The sequence below is a fragment of the Drosophila serrata genome, unplaced genomic scaffold (genome assembly GCF_035046125.1).
Source record: "Drosophila serrata isolate PLE 108 unplaced genomic scaffold, ASM3504612v1 contig_264, whole genome shotgun sequence".
In the NCBI taxonomy this organism is placed as follows: Eukaryota; Metazoa; Arthropoda; class Insecta; order Diptera; family Drosophilidae; genus Drosophila; species Drosophila serrata.
Window position 1 is genome coordinate 443,645 of NW_028257162.1, and position 22,246 is coordinate 465,890.

At 37.7% G+C, this 22,246-nt stretch overlaps 2 protein-coding genes and 1 long non-coding RNA gene across 4 annotated transcripts in view; 1 reads left to right on the top strand and 2 right to left on the bottom strand.

Annotated features, from left to right (window-relative positions):
• The window catches only part of AGO3 (Argonaute 3), a 241,481-nt gene extending 223,502 nt beyond the window's left edge, over nucleotides 1-17,979 (top strand). Inside the window, exons 8-9 of one of the 2 annotated variants that reach the window (XR_015271751.1) lie at nucleotides 13,986-14,164; nucleotides 14,230-17,979. Coding sequence is in view for 1 of the 2 variants with exons in the window: in XM_086833002.1 (XP_086689128.1) it covers nucleotides 13,986-14,003 (18 nt within the window). In the remaining variant the exon portion in view is untranslated. Of the gene's footprint in view, nucleotides 1-13,985 lie in introns of both variants that reach the window. The other variant, XM_086833002.1, reaches the window with a different exon arrangement.
• LOC110187948 (uncharacterized) lies at nucleotides 9,026-10,513 on the bottom strand. Its single transcript, XM_086833008.1, has 4 exons — nucleotides 10,491-10,513; nucleotides 10,009-10,376; nucleotides 9,781-9,953; nucleotides 9,026-9,730 (listed from the first exon to the last, which is right to left on the bottom strand). The coding sequence occupies exons 2-4, from the start codon at nucleotides 10,374-10,376 to the stop codon at nucleotides 9,186-9,188; spliced, it is 1,086 nt and encodes a 361-aa protein (XP_086689134.1). The 5' UTR covers nucleotides 10,491-10,513; the 3' UTR covers nucleotides 9,026-9,185.
• LOC147643612 (uncharacterized) lies at nucleotides 12,680-13,191 on the bottom strand. Its single transcript, XR_015271756.1, has 3 exons — nucleotides 13,030-13,191; nucleotides 12,900-12,952; nucleotides 12,680-12,823 (listed from the first exon to the last, which is right to left on the bottom strand). It is a non-coding gene; the product is annotated as an uncharacterized LOC147643612 (long non-coding RNA).
• Nucleotides 17,980-22,246: the final 4,267 nt, after the last annotated feature.

Sequence of the window (22,246 nt, forward strand, 5' to 3'; positions counted from 1 at the left end):
ATGATCACAGAAACAGACTCTTATAATTTCGAAATTCCATTTCCAACATAAAACAGAAGTCCTACACGGAGGGAAAACTCATTGCAATTTTGACAAACAAACTTGACCCTAAACTCATAAACGGAATTTTCACATCTGAAGCGGTTATGGGTAAAATACAAAATATTTACCCTACATATTTGAAATCATATAAAATAAGATTTACACAAAATGAAGTAGAAGACGTAAGTTCAGAATTACAGCAAAATGAAATTATCACTTTAGAACATAAAAGACCACATAGATATGCAAAAGAAAATAAAACGCAAATTTTGAAGAATTATTTTTTTCCGCAGGCCCAAAAGAAAATTCAAGCCATAGTTCAACTCTGTCAAACTTGTAGAGAATAAAAGTACGACAGACACCCCCCAAATGGAGAAATCCAACCAACCACCATCCCAAATTACCTAGGAGAAATTATTCACGTATATATTTACATTACAGGAAAACAAATCGTATTAACAGGTATCGATAAATTCTCCAAATATGCACAAGTAAAAATTTTAGAGTCAAGAGCATCAGAAGACATAAAAAATAATAGTAATGGATAACGAACGAGCACTAACCTCGGCTGCAATAAGGTTCATGCTAGAAGATATCAACTTAAGATATCAGTACATACCACAGCCCCGTATTCATCGACAAGTAATGGACAAATAGAAAGATTCCATTCAACATTAACCGAAATTATGCGATGTCTCAAGAAAGACAACGGGAGTATGACATTTGCAGACTTACTTTTTAAATCAGTTCAGGAATATAATAAATCCATACACTCAGTAGCGAAAGACAGAACTGTAGACATATTTTTGAGAAGCACAATTCCAAGTTCAATATAAGACATTGAGGAAAAGAGGGAAGAAATCAAACAGAGAATAAAAACAAAACAAGTTACAGATCTAGAACAACACAATCTAACGAGAAAACAACCGATTCAATATTCACCAGGCGGCACAGTACTCGTAAAAATAGATAAAAGACTAGAAACAAAACTTACACCCAGATACAAATCAGAGAAAGTAGCAGAAAATAAAAACACCACTATTAAAACACAAACCGGAAAAATCATTCATAAAAATAATATAAGAACATCAATTTTCAGACTTTTTTTTACCAACATGCTTGGGGATAACCACGGTGCTCGATTATTCCAATTCGCAAATCATCTCACTTGAATCTGGACTGGCAGCTAAACAAGACGGAACATTTAAAATCATCCACATTTTTAATTTACAGAACTACTAAGAAACACTTTCGGAATTGAACGAATCACTTCATAAAATCATATCATCTCACCCATTACACCCATATCTTTCTTACGAATTAGGACAGTTACATACTGATTTACACAGCCCACAAACTCAGAAAAGACAAAAAAGCGCAATAGAAGCAATAGGTACTGCTTGGAAATGGCTGGCAGGAACGCCAGATCATCACGAATACGAAAATTTTGAAAACAAGATAAATGAACAACTAGAAAACTATAATAGACAAGTAGTAATCAACAGATTAATTAAAAAAAATTAACCAACTAACTAACGTCACTAATGCAATGCTAAAAGTCGCTCACAGCTCAGAAAGCAAATATCCTAAAATATAAAATACAATTAAAAAAAGAATAAATAATAACTAATAACTAATATAGTACACGCAATTACATCGGCAAAATCAAACACAGTTAATTCATTTGTATTTACAACCACAGAAACCACAATAATAGAAGATATCTTCAGAAAAAATATAACTTATTTTTGAACATAGAAGTATTACTAGAGTTTGCTAAGGTCAAATTAGCCACAAATGGTAACTACCTCCTTTACATTATTAGCTTACCAACCATAAAAACAGACAACTACAGAACACTTAAAATTAAAGCAATAAAGAAAGCCCAAATTATAAATGATATAAAACACGAAATTTGTTAGAATGTAAGAAACAACTATTTACAATAACAGAACCATGCGAATCCCATAATGATAAGACTATTTGTAACTCAGAAAAATTGTTAGATTTAAGTAACGATACTTGTGTAACTGCACTACTAAATTATTAACAATCAACACATACCAATCAGCACATACCAGATTTTGAGGAGATACTGCCAGGCACCATACTACTGAACGATTGTAATGGTCCAGTATCGCTGGATGAAAAGGAGCTAAAATGACATGGCTCTTTTATCATGCAATACCGAAACTCAACGGTTACTATTGGCGAGGTGACGTACAAATCAAGAGAAATCAACATAGACGAACCAGAACCTCCAGTTTTCCGACTTATGGGAGAAAAAACCAAACTTGAGGAAGTTCTCTCACTTCGAATGATCAAAGAATTGAACATCAACAACACAAAAGTGATTGAGAAACTAAGAAGCAACGCAACAATATCAGCTTCTGTTAGCTATGGATCTACCATCATCCTCCTGATAGTAATAATAGGCATCGCCACAGCACTCCTACGAAAACGTAAACAGACGGAAAGAACAACCGCCCCTCTTCCGGAAATGCAAGAAAAGCCTACACAATCCGGACCGGTAATCTTTTACGTTACGACCGAGGACAGTCGCGTTTAAGGAGGGAAGAGTTAACAACCTAGTTTCTAAAATCATTGACAAAGAAGATGCAAGCTCAGTACATATGGCGCAACCGGGTGAAGAAACCAGAAGTTTAATTTACTACCAACTCAGGAAACTTCCGGATTAGTGTTCCCACGATCGCTAACCAAAAGATGCAAGCTCAGCGCACGTGGCTTACTATATCTAGGGCATCTGCCAATGTGGAAATCAATGCATTGATCAATGGTAATTAGAAGCGGCCAATAGCTACAAATCGTCATAACAAGCTAATGAGAACAAAGAACGTCAGCGGAAAAACAAAGAACATCAGCGGAAGTAATGACGGCGGCAAAGACGGTGACGGCGATGGAGTAACAAGCAGCCTATAAAAACGATTGTTAAGCTTAAACAAATTCTTAACCCAACTCAAAACAAATAAATTTAATGAAAAAATAACCAATAATCTTAAACTTATATATATGGAAATCATTTTATAATGAAAACAGATTACAGACCTTTGACATACTTATTTTCTATGGTCAATCCAAGCTTAAAGTTGACACATTTGCGGTTAGAACTAGAAGAATATGAATTTACAGTCGAGTTTCTAAAGGGTAATGACAACTTTGTAGCAGACGCCCTATCCAGGATAACAATATACGAATTAAAAGACATACAAAATAAAATCCTGAAAGTCACTACCAGGTACCAAAGTAGACAAAAATTCTGCACATAAGATGAAAAAGTAAAATTGGCAAGGCATTCTACAAAAAAAGCTTCTCAGTCCAACATATACGAAATCATAAATTATGACGAAGTACGGAAAGTAGTGCCCTTGAATATAAAAGATATGCTATGTTTCTTTAAACATGGTAAGAAAATTATAGCAAAAATTTATATTGGTGATATATATACAAATTGACTTAGGTCTTGAAAAAGAAGCCGGTATATTAAAAATAAGCCAATTGAAATCTTTGAGAACATTTCAATAGATAATTTTAAAAATATGGGCAGTAAAACATTGAACACATTGAGATTAGCGCTACTCAACCCGTTGACTACAAAAACAACATTGTCATTGTCAGGCATTACAAAAACCTTAGCCCAGTCTAAAAGACATTATTACTGAAAGGTATGACTCGTAATATAACACAGCATAACCAGAAATGACCAAAAATCAAAAATAACAAAACAGAATAAGACCCCACCCCACTGAAACCCCAGTAAAAAGCTTTTGAAAGAATTATAGTGGATACAATTGGTCCATTATCACAGTCAGAGCAAGGAAATTAATTTTTCAGTCACTCTTATATGTGACTTGACTAAATACTTAGTAGCTTTACCAGTTTTATTCTCAAATACGGTTCAATAAAGACGTTCATTTCGGACATGGGAACAGAATATAACAATTGAATTATAAATGATTTGTGCAAATATTCAAAATTACAAAATATAACATCAACTACACATCATCATCAAACTGTTGGAACAATAGAAAGAAGTCATCGAACATTTAATGAATATATACGATCCTACATATCAGTTAATAAAACTGACTGGAACGTATGGCTTCAATATTTTGTTTATTGTTTCAATACAACTCCCTCTATGGCAAATTAAAAAATACATTATTAAATAACTTCACTTAGTTACGTTATTTTTCAAGAGGAGGATGTTGTAGTATGCATATAGCATATAGCGAAGTCATACTGTACTGTAAGCATATAGCGAAGGCATACTGTACATGGCATTCAATGTAAGCAAGCACACGTTATATGATCAGCCATTTTTAAATAAGGCTAGGAACGCTAAGTCAGCATTCCCACGCTGACTGCTTATGTCATGTATATATATGTACATATATACACATGTGCATAAGACTCTCTTTCGCTAAGTAATAATATATGTATAAAGATATGAGCACCGCTCCGCTGCTGGCGTAACCGGCAGCGCAGGAATGCTGCTTTATACATAAGAATATATGGGCAATTCTCTGGTGTCGAATGCGACATTCGTACGCATATTATATATATATATATGTATATACTTAGGCTAAGAGCCAACTTATGCTCGAACAATAAAATATTCACAATTGAAAACTCAAACTGCACTGACGTGCATGTCTATTAAATCATTCCTTATGGGCAATATTACAGGTTTATGAAAATGAACATTTTTTCACTTTGACATTAACGGCTTGGGCTTTGCCTTGAACATCTTCCGATGCGAGATCAGGGGCAAGCCCCGAAACAAATATAGTTTTCGATGGTGGAACTGCTGTTAGGGTCTTACGTATTGTTACTAACATCGACCGGTAGTCCGGGCTTTAATGGATTCTGGGTTATTATTTCGATGGAATCAAGCGGAGTCAAAGAATTTGAAACCGCACCGGACAAGACGGAACTTATGTCGATGCAAGTGAGAAAACTTTCGCTGTAATCATAAATCTTCGTATTAGCCACTTAATAAAGATTGATACTGACTTTGTAACGAACTTGCATCATCAAAATTACTATCGATATTTCGCTTGAAGAGAAATAAAGATTAAATCATGCTTAAATTGTCATGAATGTTACCCATTGATAGACTGTGAAATTAAAAACTTTTTTTTCACAAAATGGGAGTTTATACCAATAATTATCTATTTTATATATTGATAAAAAACTGATTTTAGAAAAAACTGTACAAAAGTTTTAGATTAATAGGTTTAGCAAAGTTACGCCCGCACCTATCAAAAGAAAATACACATGGAATCCATCGAGAGTTTTGGGCAAAATCAGAGCGGAATCGCCCGGAATCGCAAAGGAATTCCAAACAAAATCCGCTAGAAATCGCAAGGGAACTCCGACCGGCTTCCCCGACAAATCCCTGTGGAAATCATAAGGAATATCCACCGTAAATACCCCCTTCCTAGTAAATAATCGCAGTAATGTATATCTTATTTATAAAATATTGTATTTTTACTAATGTTCTCTGTTTTTAGCATTATTTCTTACATTAATTTTTAAGGCTAGTGATGTGCTTCCTCTCTCGGTTGCTGGTCCCTTAAAGATTTTATGCTATCTGTAAATAGAATTCATTTCTTATAACCAAATAAAAAAATGCAATATTTTGCACAAGTATACAAGTTAACACGATTAATGAGTAGCCATAAATCGGTAAAAGTCTTGCGTGATTATAGAATCACCCTAGTGTTTTATATGTATTGGTTCCCGGTATGGTGAGTTATGCTATTGTATCTAGTGTCAGCACTTTGGCCTGACGAGCGGCCGGCTTGCGGCGTGTTAGCTTGAGTACATTTAATAAGTTAAAGTTTTGATTCAATTGTAACAAAGAGCGGAAACTCTTAAATCTAACTCCAGCTAACACTGTTATAATCTTTATATTGAATTGGTTATCTCGCCTAAAGGGTAGATAGCAACGGAGAGAGTTTTCCCATTATAAAGCTTACTCTGAACATTTCCAGAGGGAAGACAAGACCAGCCCCATCACACCCCGTACCCCCGCGACGGAACAACGTGGACGTGGACGGAACGCGTGGGAACAACACGGAGAAGCACACTTAGAGAAATATCTGAGAGATATATCTAAGTGGTTTGATCAAATATAATAAAAATTTTTATACATACACAGAGAAAAATAAAATAAAAATCCCCATACACCATTATATAACAAACTAGCTGTACCCTGCCACGTTTCTCTGTGGCATATTGTGGTTAAGAGGGCTCTTCTGAATACATCAAGGTTCTGGCAAAAGCATCTTCCTGGCATAAGGTGAAGAAGGCAGTCAGAGTTGTCGTAGGCGGATTCAGGACTCTTTCTTGCACATTTAGTTCTGTGAAATAGACACGTTGACCATTCTCCAAATTGACTGCCAACTGAACTACAGCTGGATAGCGTTCATGAATTGGGAACGAAAAAATTCGCCATGCAGCCTCGTTGCTGCTTATGTATCTTCCAACCTGGTATTGAGAGATTTCATCGACAACTCGTTCTGCATTGCTGTCACCATTTTCTGCCTGAACACCAAAAACTGCCATATACATACTTGCGGTTATATTTAATCGATTTCACGGAATTGCAATATTCTACGTTGATGTGCGCTTTGTATGATTTTGACAATAGGGGTGAGTATGGAACCACCCAAGGATTGTCTACCTTAATATCACCAATTCTCATTTTTAAAGTTGCCGAAGTCCCGCCATCTTCAGTTGACAGTTGGCTCGAGGATATCGCTTGGAACACTTCCCGTCTACCATTCATGGTGAACTTGGGTTGAGGGTACCTCATGGGCCTTGGATCATGTTCTTGATGACAACTGCATGCAAATCTGTATCAACCTCTGCCCGTGGAATCTCAGCGCATATGACATCGTCAATTTCGTCTGGAGTAATTTTATTATACATCCAAATCAGAATGTGCGCATGCGGCAATCCTCTCTTCTGTCATTCTACTGAATACATCCAGCACCGCACAGATCCAAAAACTCCATGTTTCACAAATGCATCAGTGACTTGAGCTGTTGTCTGAAAACACGGGCTGTGATGTCATGCCTATCCTAGACGATTGTCCAGGAAATAACAGCTGCACTATCTCGTACCAAACTGGATTGCATGTGAAGGTGATAAATAAGTCTGGACGGCCGTAGCAACGAACATATGCCATGACAGCACAGCACAAAGACCTGTCAGCAGCACTGGCACTAGCTAGGGAGGCAGAGACAAAATTGTTTGATTGACGAAGTATGTTCACAGCCACATATGCCAAAGCGGTCAAGCAGAGGAATTAACATTCTAATTTCCGCAAGGGTCAACACTATGCGCCCTAAAGACAAGGTAAAAACTTCGTTGCCAATGGACGTAGATCCATCCTCTAAGTCCTTTAAGTTCAGGCAATCCACGAGTTTTAGGCACATTTAACACACCCAAAAGGCCAAACTCTTCAGAGAGAATGACCGGCCAAAGGCGCTAGCTCATTTATAATAAACCAAACTACCAATGCGGATGAAGATTCGGATTATGAAGACGCGTCTGCGGCTGCGCTCAGTGCAATCGAACACGACAATGACAGCTTTAACGCCTTTGTCCCTAATTAATTTTTTAGAGGAAGGTCCCGCTTGTCCTTCATTGAACGAAGGCTGGCAGGGAGGACATTAAAAATCCTTAAAGATACGGTAGCGGCAAGGAATTATGTAAAGCCCGTTAAGGAGCTAAAAAACATAAAGCCGGTCGACTGCCCATTTACTGTGAGTTCCATTCATGACTCCAGTAGAGTAAAAGAAAAATGTTTTATGCACATATTCGGCCTAAAGGCTCCTTTACTCGATTCCATGCCATCATAGGTTTCGACCTGCTAACGCAGGCCAGCAGCTAAAATACCAACCCAACATGTGCTGTTGTTGTTGTAGACGGCAATAGAAAAAAACGCCTAGTGATCGATTTCAGGAAAATAAATGAGCGGACCATTTCAGATCGTTACCCTATGCCCACCATTCCTATGATTTTAGCGACCTTAGAAAAGGTAAAATTTTTCACTACCCTAGATCTGAAGTCATAGTACCACCAGATTTATCTGGCCGAAAATGACCGCAAAAAGACGTCGTTCTCCGTAAATGGAGGAAAGTATGAATTTTGCCGTCTACCCTTTGGACTGAAAAATACAGGAAGCATCTTCCAAAGGGCAATTGACGATGTGCTGAGCGAACAAATTGGGAAAATTTGTTACGTCTATGTTGACGATATAATTATCTTCTCTGCGAACGCGGCCGACCACATAAGGCACATTGACACAGTTCTTAAATGCCTATGCCAAGCCAACATGAGAGTGAAACCGGAAAAAAGTAAATTCTTCAAAGAAAGTGTTAAATTCTTAGGTTTCATTGTAACATCAAATGGAGTCAAAACAGCACCTGAAAAGGTGAAAACCATTCAAGAATACACTGAACCAAAAAGCTTATTTACCCTCTGTTTATAAACGAATCCGCTGGTGTTACTCTTTTACTTTATTTATTGGTTAAATTTCGATACCCGAATTGATTATGAGCATTGAGAGCAAAAATGTGATTAAAAAAGCGTGTACATCATACGACAAGTTTAGTCGAAGATGTAAAGAAGTTACAGTTAGAAGTTAGAAGTTTATGGAAAAGTTATGAAAAAGTGCATCATCAAAATATTTCGATATTTCGCTTGAAGGGAAATAAAGATTAAATCATTCTTAAATTGTCATGAATGTTACCCATTGATAGACTGTGAAATTAAAAACTTTTTTTTTTCACAAAATTGGAGTTTATACCAATAATTATCTATTTTATATATTGATAGAAAACTGATTTTACAAAAAAACTGTACAAAAGTTTTAGATTAATAGGTTTAGCAAAGTTACGCCCGCACCTATCTGTGCAACTTAGTCTTATCCCATAAGAAGGCATAAATATTAGAAATGTTGAATTTTTCTTTTATTAAATTTTAAATATTATGATAATTAATAAATAATATAATAATTAATACAGGCTTAAATTTTGTAAAAACAAACATTGAAATGAAATGAATTAATTATGATAATCATTGACTTTATCAATCCAATCATGTATTTTTTACGAAGCCGTCGATTCATCAATTTGAACTTTTATTATGTTTCCTAACTTTTTAGTTCTAGGAGGTGCAATTGGAGGGTCATGGACTTTATCACTGCTGAGATCATTGTCAGTTTGAGATAAATCACATTTAAATTTAGAAAAAATGGTTTTGTGGAAAAAAATTCTTAAAGAAAATGCTTTTCTTTCGTTTAAAATTGAGTTTTTGTTAAATAATTGTTTCAATTCATTAAATCTGTACCAAATTCCCAAAACGGAAGCAATTATTATTAAAACTATAGTTATTAAAAGGCAATATTTTAAAGATTCACTATGGATATTATCTGTAATATATTCGGTTGTTAAAATTTTTGTCGATTTTGGAGACTTAGTGTTTAACGGTCGACTTGTATGAACAGGCAAATCCAAGCTTAAGGCGATATCCGAACACGAACGAAATTCTTCCTGTGGGCCACAACCAACGGCACCGTTGCCATCGTCGCAAATTCCCCAGTTATTACCAGCAATGTAACGCCATTGCAACACGCAATGGTCACATGTTAAGTCTGAAATGAAAATTTATTAAATTTGTAAAATGTTTTATGAGGCATTTTACCTGGTAAACGTGCTTTAATTTCATAAATCCGGCTTCCATTTCGAGGATAAAACCGACTTCGCAAATCTGTTGGACTTGGCTGGGAAGGAAAAGCGCTCATTATTGGCAAAACATTTTGATCCAGACAAGACTGTTTAGCATTTGGCTTTGGACATAATCGAAACTCAAAATATCTGTAAAACAATAAGCTGTGAGTTTTCTAAACAGCATACAGGTAATTTATTATACCCCATATGACTAGCCGTTAATTCGATACGTATCGTCATCTCGGATCCAGGAAAATAACTTTTCACGATTAAGCCTTGCCCCCATTGGCCGCCGCTTTCATGGGGACGTGGCTCCGGAATATCCCATGGGTCACCGCACTCTCCGCATTTACCCTTATTTTTTTTCCACTGCCGCGTAAACCCGCCACAATATAATTCATGATCATTATAGTCTGGTGGTGTCTGAAATCCATAACGCCAAGCCGACGCTCTACTTGGTGGTTCAATAAGTCGCCCATGGCCATCGCAGTACAGTACAGAAAATGAAATCGAGAAAAAAACGGCCAATCCACACATTTCTAATGTTTTTCTTTTGCTTCCTGGTCTCATCTAAACAAGTATAGGATAATTATGGTTAAAAAAAGTCTGATTATGTATTATCATTATCATTTTAGTATATATAGCTACATACAAAAAAAATGTTCAGATATAAGACTAATCTACCCCAAAAATACAAGTGTCGTGTACTCCAGAGGTGCCTACAAATATATCGAAATGTCAGCTAATTACAAAAACGCATGGGGTACTGTGGTCAAGGGCCTTATTACCCCGAAGTTGTAACCAAGGGAGGTCGGAATCTCTCAGCCCTCTTTCAGATGACTAGGGATGACGACCTTCCTCAGCGCCTCTTACGCTTGGGTCAGGACGTCAGAATCGTCAAAGGTTAATGCAAGCCTCACAGTCCATAAAGGCACCAACCCAATTGTCGAAGCAGACCAAGAAGTCCTTAGCGGAGATTGCCAATAAGGGGACGATGATCGGCACCCTCGAACACAGCAATCTGTCAAGGTTGTTGGTTGGTTGTAAAGGGATAGCCAGCGACAAATAATAGTTAATCGGTATGTTAAGAGCAGCGATCCTGCGATGTGTATTTGGTGGAATGGAAAAATGTACAAAATTCTTTCGACCATAATAGCTCCAGAAAACTTTCTGCAGATGATCAACTTTGCCACGATGATTGGGGCATCGCAAAATCTCGCATCGAGCAATTAGAAAGCCTATAACCCAGTCTATTATTATTTTTCTCAGTAAAGAGCCCTAGGTTAAATTTGGCTTTAGCGCATTTCAGTTCGGAGTTCATAACGTAGACAGGCGGTAAACTAGTCCAACCGGATCTTGATCTGGATATCGATAAATCTAAATTAATGAATAACTATTTAATGGACACCTCGATGGTGCCTAGCGGAGGATGAATTAGATGACGATGCGAACGTTCTGTCGCGTTTGATCCTAAAGATGTCCTTTTTTGGATAAACTCTCATCAATGTAAAGCGACCTCTACTACTGATTCCGATGTGTGATAGCACAGCAGATATATATAAGGGTCATCTATAATCCTTAAAGAGGTAAAAGAATGTAATATTTTATTGTAATGCGTAATATCCCTGAACAATTTCTTAAAGAGATCTGTTTGTAAATCCAACTGACAAGCAAAGTCCCACTAAGCAAGAAATACTGCTTATGACGTCACAGCAATACTTAGCCGCTAGCGCTTGCATTGGGAGACAAATTATTCAAATTATCTAACTATAATTACTACTTATTTTAATATACGGGTTTTTTCTGACAATATAATTGTTGATGAATTTGTTAATGAAGGATCCTCGATTAATTGTTGATGCATTTTTATTGATGGCAGCCTAGGACATGCCCTTGTTAAATTCATTAACAGTTTGTATGGCCTGTCATCGATGAATCATCAACAGCGCCCCCTTGACTGTTGATGAAACGTTGATGAATTACTGATGACTGGTACTGCAGGGTACATACATAAGTATGTATGTGAATACGTTCTGTTCATAGTTGAAAAATAAAGTCATAAATTTACCATTAATCTTTTATTTTCTAGTTTACAATTAATTAATTAATTATACAATTAGCTTTTTAATTATTATAATTTTATAAATTTGCAAATGTACTGAAACAAATAAAAATGTTTTAATACAATATGGAAATCAAAAATAATTTCTGGTCGGTCAAAAATGCCTTTTGGGAAATATATTTTCAGAAAAAAACCGGATATTTCTTGCTTAGTGATTATAAGCAAGCCAGTTCCTCAGTTTTGAATGTATCTAAACTAAGCACTTAGCCTATATCTCAAATTAAATGAATGAATTAGATGTTTCGACTAATACACGAGTGAGAGTACATACCCTTCAGTACCAATCCTTTAGGATTCAGGTCTGAATCAGGTTGGAATGGACTGGACTCCATCCTGAATCATTAGGGAGCTTTCATACAAGCCATCCAGGAATTTGCATACAGCAGGCGTTAGCAAACCTGAATTCGGACTACCTGAGGAATTTTTAGGGACCCTTCAGTACCAAAATTCCTTTCCTGTCCGATTCCTGGTGTCATGTTCAAAAAACAAAAACAAATCTCATGGGTTTCGGTAAGAAAACTCCGAAACAAAGTAAGCAATGAAGATTCTACCTGTGTTCGGATACTGCCCAACAATTAATTGTTGTTTTTGACGGGATTCGGAGCAGTGGTTCGGAAATTAGATTGACATGATGAAAAATATTATTGAACGAAATAAAAAGAATCGATAGTCTCGTTAGTGAAATCAATTTTTTCACAGCTCTAATGACAGCTGAAGTATTCACAAGTTTTTTTCAATGTAATTTATTAAATATTTTTAAAGGGTAAGTTTATTTATTCATTTAAAAAACTTTATAATTTGTTCAATGATTACCACAATTTTTCTTAGCATAACTTCTTGCATTTCCCCTAAAAGTATGTTACGTGTCTTTCCTTCTGGCTGTTGCCTCGTCAATCTATAATTAAAATTCATATGTATATACATATGGATATTAGAATCAAATGGAAAATATTTTTCACAAATATACACACCAATTAAGAAGAAAACAAATACTGGCTATACAATCTCCTTCCGTTCACACCGTCTAGGTTAAAAAAGTGTCCAGGTTCAAAAGCAATTCTGGAAATGAATTTATTAACTGAATACAAATAAGTCACTTACCCTTTAACAATACTTAATAAATTACATTGCAAAAAACTTGTGAATACTTCAGCTGTCATTAGAGCTGTAAAAAATTGATTTCACTAACGAGACTATCGATTCTTTTTATTTCGTTCAATAATATTTTTCATCATCTCAATCTAATTTCCGAACCACTGCTCCGAATCCCGTCAAAAACAACAATTAATTGTTGGGCAGTATCCGAACACAGGTAGAATTTTCATTGCCTACTTTGTTTCGGAGTTCTCTTACCGAAACCCATGGGATTTGTTTTTTGAACATGACACCAGGAATCGGACAGGAAAGGAATTTTGGTACTGAAGGGTACATATGTACTTATACACGAGTGAGAGTACATATGTATGTATTTACTGTCACTCGTGTATAAGTCGGAACATCTAATTCATTCATTTAATTTGAGATATAGTCATTTTGTATTTTTATAGAATTTTGGTTTTAAATTTATTGAAATCGGACTGAGTTATGTCCCTTTTAAAGGACCTGCAAGGCATTTGGGCTGGCACCGGCTAGCTCTTTCTTCGGGCCATGAATCCTCTAACCCTGCACGCCACACACAGTAATAAATTTTATCGATACTCGACATTAAACAACCCTATACACCGCGCGGCTTATTACAAACTCGCGGAAACAAAGATAACTCTATCTACAGTTCCTCACACACACATAGTTGTCCTGGCTTCTCCTGATGAACTGGAGGCCACATGCTCATCCCTTCCCTACCATGCAGTTGCTCGCATGAAATTTTTTATCGAAACTGCCTCTTGACTGAGTCACACACACACAGTTCCCTCACATTAAAATCGCTACTCCATATTCATATTTTGACTCTTCTACTTATAAATTGTTTAAATTGTTTCTTCTTTTTCAGATTTTTGGTCCTTTTTGATTTCTTTACAATTTTTTTAATTTACTCAATTCCCTCTAATACATTTCAGATATTCCTTTACCCGTAAGAGGGGGGGTCGCAGGAGAAATATAGAAGATAAAGCAGAATAAAATCCACAACCAAAAAAACTACAAAAAAAGGTTCACTGCTGCACCTACTAACGTATTATAAAATATGGATAATTGAACCAAATCGGCAAGTAAGAAAAGCATAAAATCGTGTTTATAGGTAAGTAAATATGTAATACATCTATATATATAAAAATGCTCTGTTCGTGTCTACTTCCTTTATAGACTTGAAAAGTTCTGAACCGTTTAAGCCCAAATTTTGACACAGCATGCGTTGAGGTTCCAGCTCGGTTATTGTCTACTTTTGATGTTGATAGCTTATCTGCATTTGCGAATATATCAGTTTTTTCGTTGTTTCCCCGTGCCCCTACTGCTGCGCCCTCTACAGGCAGCCAGCTGAACTTTCAATACGTCTAGAACATTCTGACATGACAATGGAATTGACAGAAGGAATTTACAATGAAACTTTGATAAGGATTGAAGAAAAGAAAAAAATATTTTAAACATTTTGAAAATTATTATTTTTTGTTTGACTTATTTCTTATGCGTGCAATCACAATATGCCACAGAGAAACGTGGCAGGGTACTGTCAGGCTCTCAACTTCAAAAAAGAAACAAAAGGATTGTGTTGCGCTTCCGGAAAAGTGAAATTGCCTCAACTTGAAGCACCACCAGAGCCTCTGCACTCTCTATTCGCTGGATCTACTGCTGAATCGAAGCATTTCCTGTCAAACATCCCCAACATATTGAAAGAAGAAATTGGAAATTAAAATTGTATTTTTTTGTTCAGTTTCAGTAAGAAAGTCGAGTTTGGGTCGTCGTACTCGCAATACAGAAGCAAAAAGACGTAAGATTACGAATATGCCTGACGAAGAGCGGGCCTCCATCCGAGAGACTGAGCGGCTAAGAGCAATGCAGATGCACAACGCGGAATCAGCAGAAAGACGAGCAGATAGGCTTGAGAGATAACGATTGAGAGTTAGGCAGTCGCGTTCTGCAGCAATCGATTTGATTCACTTTCAAAATAATGAACGCGACAGGGCAAGGGTAGCTGAAGCGCGTTTACAGCTTGCAGCAGATAAAAACCTGCAATACAATTGTCTTGCATTCTGATATAATCCAACTGTTGATTATAGCTCGAATCGCAATGTCGTTATTGGCCGGATGCATCAGGCCTGCACATACTGTCAGGCTCTCAAATTCAAAAACGAACCAAAAGGATTGTGTTGCGCTTCCGGGAAAGTGAAATTGTAGAGAATGGAGAAACGAAGAATATTCTCTACCAACAAGTATTACAGAATTTAATGAATTTGAAAATTATTCTTTTTTGTTTGACTTATTTCTTATGCGCGCAACCACAATATGCCACAGAGAAACGTGGCAGGGTACTGCTAGTAAATAAATAAATATATAAGAAACAGGGGATAAATAAATATGCAATAAATATGAAATAAATAAATAATATGAAATAATAAATAATAATAAAATAAAATTAAAAAAAAATTAAATAATAACACCGATAAAAAATGTTATACATAAAAAATATAAACCAAAACCTAAAAAAAAACTTTGGCAGAAGCTACAAAGCTCCCGGTGTCGCCACTCGGAAGGCGTGTCGGCCTTCCTCGACGATTAATTTTTGTTGCAAATTTCTATTTAATGGTGGTTCTCGGAGTATGTATATTTAATTTCGGTTGTCGAAGCATATATGCCTAAATACACTACTCGCAGAGATTTGAAGTTATGTTCGAGTTCCAAGGTCTTAAATCAATGGGCTTCACCTTTCGAGTTTCCTCGAGCTGACTTCCCGCCCTCGCTGATCTCCTCAGCCTTCCGCCAAATGTATTTCCCAAATTTAAAGTTGTTTCTTGTTGACTGCACGCGCACAGAATTATTTAATTTTTTTTTTCTGAATTTAATACTTGTTTCAAAATTTATGAACTCGCGTAGCTTCCAATCAATTAACCGCTTTATACCCCGTGTGGTTCGGTTCCTTTTATCTCATCTTTCTTTTATTGTTTGGAAAGTCGTTTCAGTTTCGAACCATTCCAGGTCAAGAACCTTTTCCTCCATAATGTGGTGCATTCTACCGATCTGCTTTTGGGGCAGGGTGGAATCCCTGAGCTGACCGTAAAACACCTCTATGTGGATCTATAGATTGAATTCTATCGATATTCATTTGGGTGAAACAAAAAGGCCTAAAGTGGCCATAAGAACTGCTACATCATTTAGCTGCCGTAGGAACGATCAATAAGTTACTACAAATATAATAACTTCGATGTTTTTCATAATATTTTCTTGTATCTTGTAACTTTTTTTAATATTTCAGAATTTCGGATTTCATTTAATGAAAATTTGGATGACTATATCTTAAAGCTTCTATAGAAACGATCGTTAAAAGTAGAGGGAAATCCGAAACTGTGAATGTGAAACTTTAAATATAGTATGTAGAGGTGAATATAACGTAAGTAGGCGAAACCTCGTTGTTTTTGGTTGGTTGAAATATAAATACAAATTATTTATATTGTATTAATTATTAATGATCGAATTGCAATATGCAAAGGAATAAAAACTTAGGTGTGCCGAAGTTAGCTGCTGTTCTTTCCCCAAACTAATAGAAGACATAAAAAGTTGGATTTTTGTTGTTTTTTTTTTAAATAATATTTTTGTTTCTGAAAATAAACCAATTATCAATTATCATGGTAAAATAATTTTCGACTGCTCCCACTGATCACGCAATGCCATTAAAAAAACTAAGGTCGGGCGCACACTAGCGGCTGAAAGTGGAGCTGACGGTTTATACGATTGTTGATGACTTGGAGCGCCGGACGACCATCGAAGTCAACTAATAACCAACGCTTCAATGAAGTGAAGAAAGTAGTGCCAAAGGTCTGTCACGGTCCAAAATTCTGAGTCCCCGAGGACTTTCAAAAGAAAATACACATGGAATCCATCGAAAGTTTTGGGCAAAATCAGAGCGGAATCGCCCGAAATCGCAAAGGAATTCCAAACAAAATCCGCTAGAAATCGCAAGGGAACTCCGACCGGCTTCCCCGACAAATCCCTGTGGAAATCATAAGGAATATCCACCGTAAATACCCCCTTCCTAGTAAATAATCGCAGTAATGTATATCTTATTTATAAAATATTGTATTTTTACTAATGTTCTCTGTTTTTAGCATTATTTCTTACATTAATTGTTAAGGCTAGTGATGTGCTTCCTCTCTCGGTTGCTGGTCCCTTAAAGATTTTATGCTATCTGTAAATAGAATTCATTTCTTATAACCAAATAAAAAAATGCAATATTTTGCACAAGTATACAAGTTAACACGATTAATGAGTAGCCATAAATCGGTAAAAGTCTTGCGTGATTATAGAATCACCCTAGTGTTTTATATGTATTGGTTCCCGGTATGGTGAGTTATGCTATTGTATCTAGTGTCAGCACTTTGGCCTGACGAGCGGCCGGCTTGCGGCGTGTTAACTTGAGTACATTTAATAAGTTAAAGTTTTGATTCAATTGTAACAAAGAGCGGAAACTCATAAATCTAACTCCAGCTAACACTGTTATAATCTTTATATTGAATTGGTTATCTCGCTTAAAGGGTAGATAGCAACGGAGAGAGTTTTCCCATTATAAAGCTTACTCTGAACATTTCCAGAGGGAAGACAAGACCAGCCCCATCACACTCCGTACCCCCGCGACTGCTGCGTGGGAACAACACGGAGAAGCACACTTAGAGAAATATCTGAGAGAAATATCTAAGTGGTTTGATCAAATATAATAAATATTTTTATACATACACAGAGAGAAATAAAATAAATAAAATAAAAATCCCCACACACCAATTTATAAAAAATATAAAAAACAATAAGTGCAGTTAAAATTCCAAATTAATGTGCCACTGTAAATGTGATATACAAATAAAAGCTAGCAGTATCAAATATCAGTACAGCTGCTTCCAGCAAACAAAATCGTTTATTTGTTTGGTTACCGAAAACCCTGTTATTTACTTTGAAATACATGGCAAGAGCTAAACTTCAGCTGAATTTAAATATTTGGCCAAGCAATATATTGCGTTTAGTGTTAATCAATTTGTGGCCCTATGAGTTTTTCAGGCCCATAAGGGGGTACTGGATTCGAATTCGAAAGTAATAGTGAAGAAGAGTGGGACCAACAACCCTGAAGATATCAGTCAGTGCAGGCAGAAGTAAATTCATGCACAATGAATGCGGGAAATGTAGAAGCTTTATTAATGGCGCACTGGCCCGTCAGAAAGAAAAACTTAAAGCCGAATTTGAAGGGACAATCACCACAGTTAACAAACACTTAAAAATTTGGGCGTAGAGGCGTCAGAAATTGAAACTTTTAAGAGGCTTTGGGTAGACCCGGACGCGGTAAAATCAATTCCAGATTTTACGGGTATACAGGAAGAATGCGCAATTCCGAGCGGTTACTATTATAAGAAACAAAATTAAGGGACCAGCGCAAACGCTAATAGTTACTCACAATACCGTGCTTAACTTTGACGCCATTCTGGCTAGATTGGACGCTCCAATGCAGACAAAATATTCTTTCGCCTGTTACGGCGGGACTTGGGTCGGTCTTTCAAGGGGACCAAAGTCTAGTGAAGTATTACGATGAGGTCGAACGCAAATTGACCCTCGTTACCAACAAGATCGTCAACCTCAATGCTTAATGGAGAGGCTAGAGCTAACTCTCTTCACGTATACATTTACGTTTAAAAAAACCCCTGAAGGCTGTTGGGTTCCAGCACAGCACAAAGACCTGTCAGCAGCACTGGCACTAGCTAGGGAGGCAGAGACAAAATTGTTTGATTGACGAAGTATGTTCACAGCCACATATGCCAAAGCGGTCAAGCAGAGGAATTAACATTCTAATTTCCGCAAGGGTCAACACTATGCGCCCTAAAGACAAGGTAAAAACTTCGTTGCCAATGGACGTAGATCCATCCTCTAAGTCCTTTAAGTTCAGGCAATCCACGAGTTTTAGGCACATTTAACACACCCAAAAGGCCAAACTCTTCAGAGAGAATGACCGGCCAAAGGCGCTAGCTCATTTATAATAAACCAAACTACCAATGCGGATGAAGATTCGGATTATGAAGACGCGTCTGCGGCTGCGCTCAGTGCAATCGAACACGACAATGACAGCTTTAACGCCTCTGTCCCTAATTAATTTTTTAGAGGAAGGTCCCGCTTGTCCTTCATTGAACGAAGGCTGGCAGGGAGGACATTAAAAATCCTTAAAGATACGGTAGCGGCAAGGAATTATGTAAAGCCCGTTAAGGAGCTAAAAAACATAAAGCCGGTCGACTGCCCATTTACTGTGAGTTCCATTCATGACTTCAGTAGAGTAAAAGAAAAATGTTTTATGCACATATTCGGCCTAAAGGCTCCTTTACTCGATTCCATGCCATCATAGGTTTCGACCTGCTAACGCAGGCCAGCAGCTAAAATACCAACCCAACATGTGCTGTTGTTGTTGTAGACGGCAATAGAAAAAAACGCCTAGTGATCGATTTCAGGAAAATAAATGAGCGGACCATTTCAGATCGTTACCCTATGCCCACCATTCCTATGATTTTAGCGACCTTAGAAAAGGTAACATTTTTCAATACCCTTCATCTGATTGATAGATAGTACCACCAGATTTATGTGACCGAAAAGGACCGCGAAAAGACGTCGTTCTCTGTAAAATGTTGACGATGTAATTATCTTCTCTGCGAATACGGCCGACACATTTGCAGATTGACACAGTTCTTAAATGCCTATGCCAAGCCAAAGAAAGTGTTAAATTCTTAGGTTTCATTGTAATATCAAATGGAGTAAAACAGAACCTGAAAAGGTGAAAAAATGTGATGAAAAAAGCGATTTTAGTCGAAGATGTAAAGAAGTTACTGTTAGGAGTTAGAAGTTTATGGAAAAGTACTAGATAAGCTCTCTAACAGGTGCAGCGGAGGGGAGCTCGAATTGATTCCGCTGATAAGCGGCGGACAAAGCAACGAAACAAAAACAAATATACAGGGCGTCTCGTTCCCAAACATATCGGCCCCTCTCAACGGTCGTTCAGCACAGAGGCAGGGCAACAAATGATCCGTGGGCAGTTTTCACCGTTACGACCCGGACCTTGTCATCTAATCCTGAGTGCACCTCGGTGATACGACCAAGGATCCATTTAGAGGGAGGGAGATTAGGTTCCTTGAGGACTACCAGTATATCGATCTTCAAATTCTGTGTTTCTAAATGATATTTGGTACGTTCGTGAAGCGATGTCGGGTATTCCATTTGCCAACGTTTCCAAAAACCTTGGAAGCTGATTCCACCTCTCCAATCTATTAATTTGCGTATCCAGACGCATGTTTCAGGTAGTGCTGTGTATGGAGCTCCAGTCAAAAAATGAGCAGGCATCAGCGGATCCAACGGCTTCAATTTGCGTCAATACAGTTGAGAGTTCCTCGAAGGTTAGAGCTTTCGATGCAAGTATCCGTCGCATATGAAGTTTGATGGAGCGGACTCTGGCTTCCCACATCCCCCCAAAAAGGGGAGCAGAATGAGGTATAAAGTGCCAAGAAATGCCTTCATTGGCGAAAAATCCAGCCAATTCTCCATCCTTTGCTTGCTTGATGGCCAGGCGTCTCATGTCATCTGGAGTCTGCTTGCCGCCATGAAATGTGGTTCCGTTATCCGAATAAAGATCAGTGGGCTTCGCTCGGCAGGCAATGAATCATTGAAAGGCGGCGATGAAGGCGTTTGTAGTCAGATCCCTAAAAAGCTCGATGTGGAGTGCCTTTGTAAAGAGGCACACAAAAATAGCGAACCATGCTTTTCCGATCCGTGCAGTTCGTCCCTTTGATTCCTTGATTGCGATCGCCCCAGCAAAGTCTAGCCCTGTATGTTGGAAACAGTGACTAGTTTGCACTCTAGGTATTGGTAGCTCTCCCATGATCTGGTGACTGGTGCCTTTGCGTTGTAGGAAGAAGCGCTTGCATAGGAAAACAGCTCTTCTGACGGGATTTCGAGCACCCAGAATCCAGTACTGCTGACGAAGATTCGTAAACGTTGCATCAACTCTAGTGTGAAGATTGGAGATATGAAAATGTTTAACAAGTATTCCAGCTAGTGGTGACTCCTTTAGTACAAGGATTGGGTGTTTAGCGTTGTAGTTTAATGTAGACTGCTGGATTCTTTCACCGATTCGCATTATCCCATTTTCGTCTAGAAATGCGTAGATCCGGAGTGAGTGCGATTCAGCATTAAGCTGGCGTCTATTCTCTAGCTGCGTATATTCTCTGGCAAAGAATTCCTGTTGCACATGTCGAATAAGTCGGAGTCGTGCTGCCAGCAGCTCTTTGGACGTAAGGAATGGGGAAAAATTCTTGTGATGAGATCGAAGAGTCTGAATAAAGCAATAACAATAACTAGATAACCTTATTAGACGCCTCCAGGTAGAGAATTTGTGGATAAGTAACTCGTTAAAACTTTCATCAAGAAAGTTATGCAGAGTCGTAGGTTTTATAGCTCGTTCTTCGGCGTTGACATCGAAATTTGAAGATACTCTGAGTTTGCTTGTGGAAGGTGGCCAATCCGAAGTCGGTGCGGCCAACCAAGACCGACCTTTCCACCACAGAAGCTTTGACGGATGAAGTCCTCGAGAGGCACAGTCAGCCGGATTGTCTTCAGTTCGAACATGATTCCAGCAGTTACGGGGAAAGTCATTCAGGATCTCCGTTGTCCGGTTTCAGACGTATGTTTTCTAATGTCGTGGTGGAGCTGAAAGCCAATGTTACACAATTTCTGAATCAGTCCAGCAGTTCGTGCTGCAAATAGGAGAAACTAAGAGAGCTCAGAAAGAGTGCAGTATATAAGGCCAAGAAAGAATCCTGGCAAAACTACTGCGAGTCCTTAGAAGGAATAAAGGATACGGCGAGAGTAAGCAAGATTTTCGCCAAAGGGTACATAAGCCCTACCCTTATCAACAGAGCAGCCGGTTCTGCTACGACGACAATTGAGGAGTCACTAGAGCTACTAGTTGACACCCACTTCCCAGGAAACCTAAAAGTGAGCTCGGAACCCGAGGAGGGAATGGAGGGAATGGACACGCCAACAAAAGACATAATTACCACGGAGCGAATTCAGTGGGCAATTAATTCTTTTGATTGGTACAAAAGCTTGGGCCTAGACGGCTTAATACCGGCAATGCTACAATCAGCCAAGGATA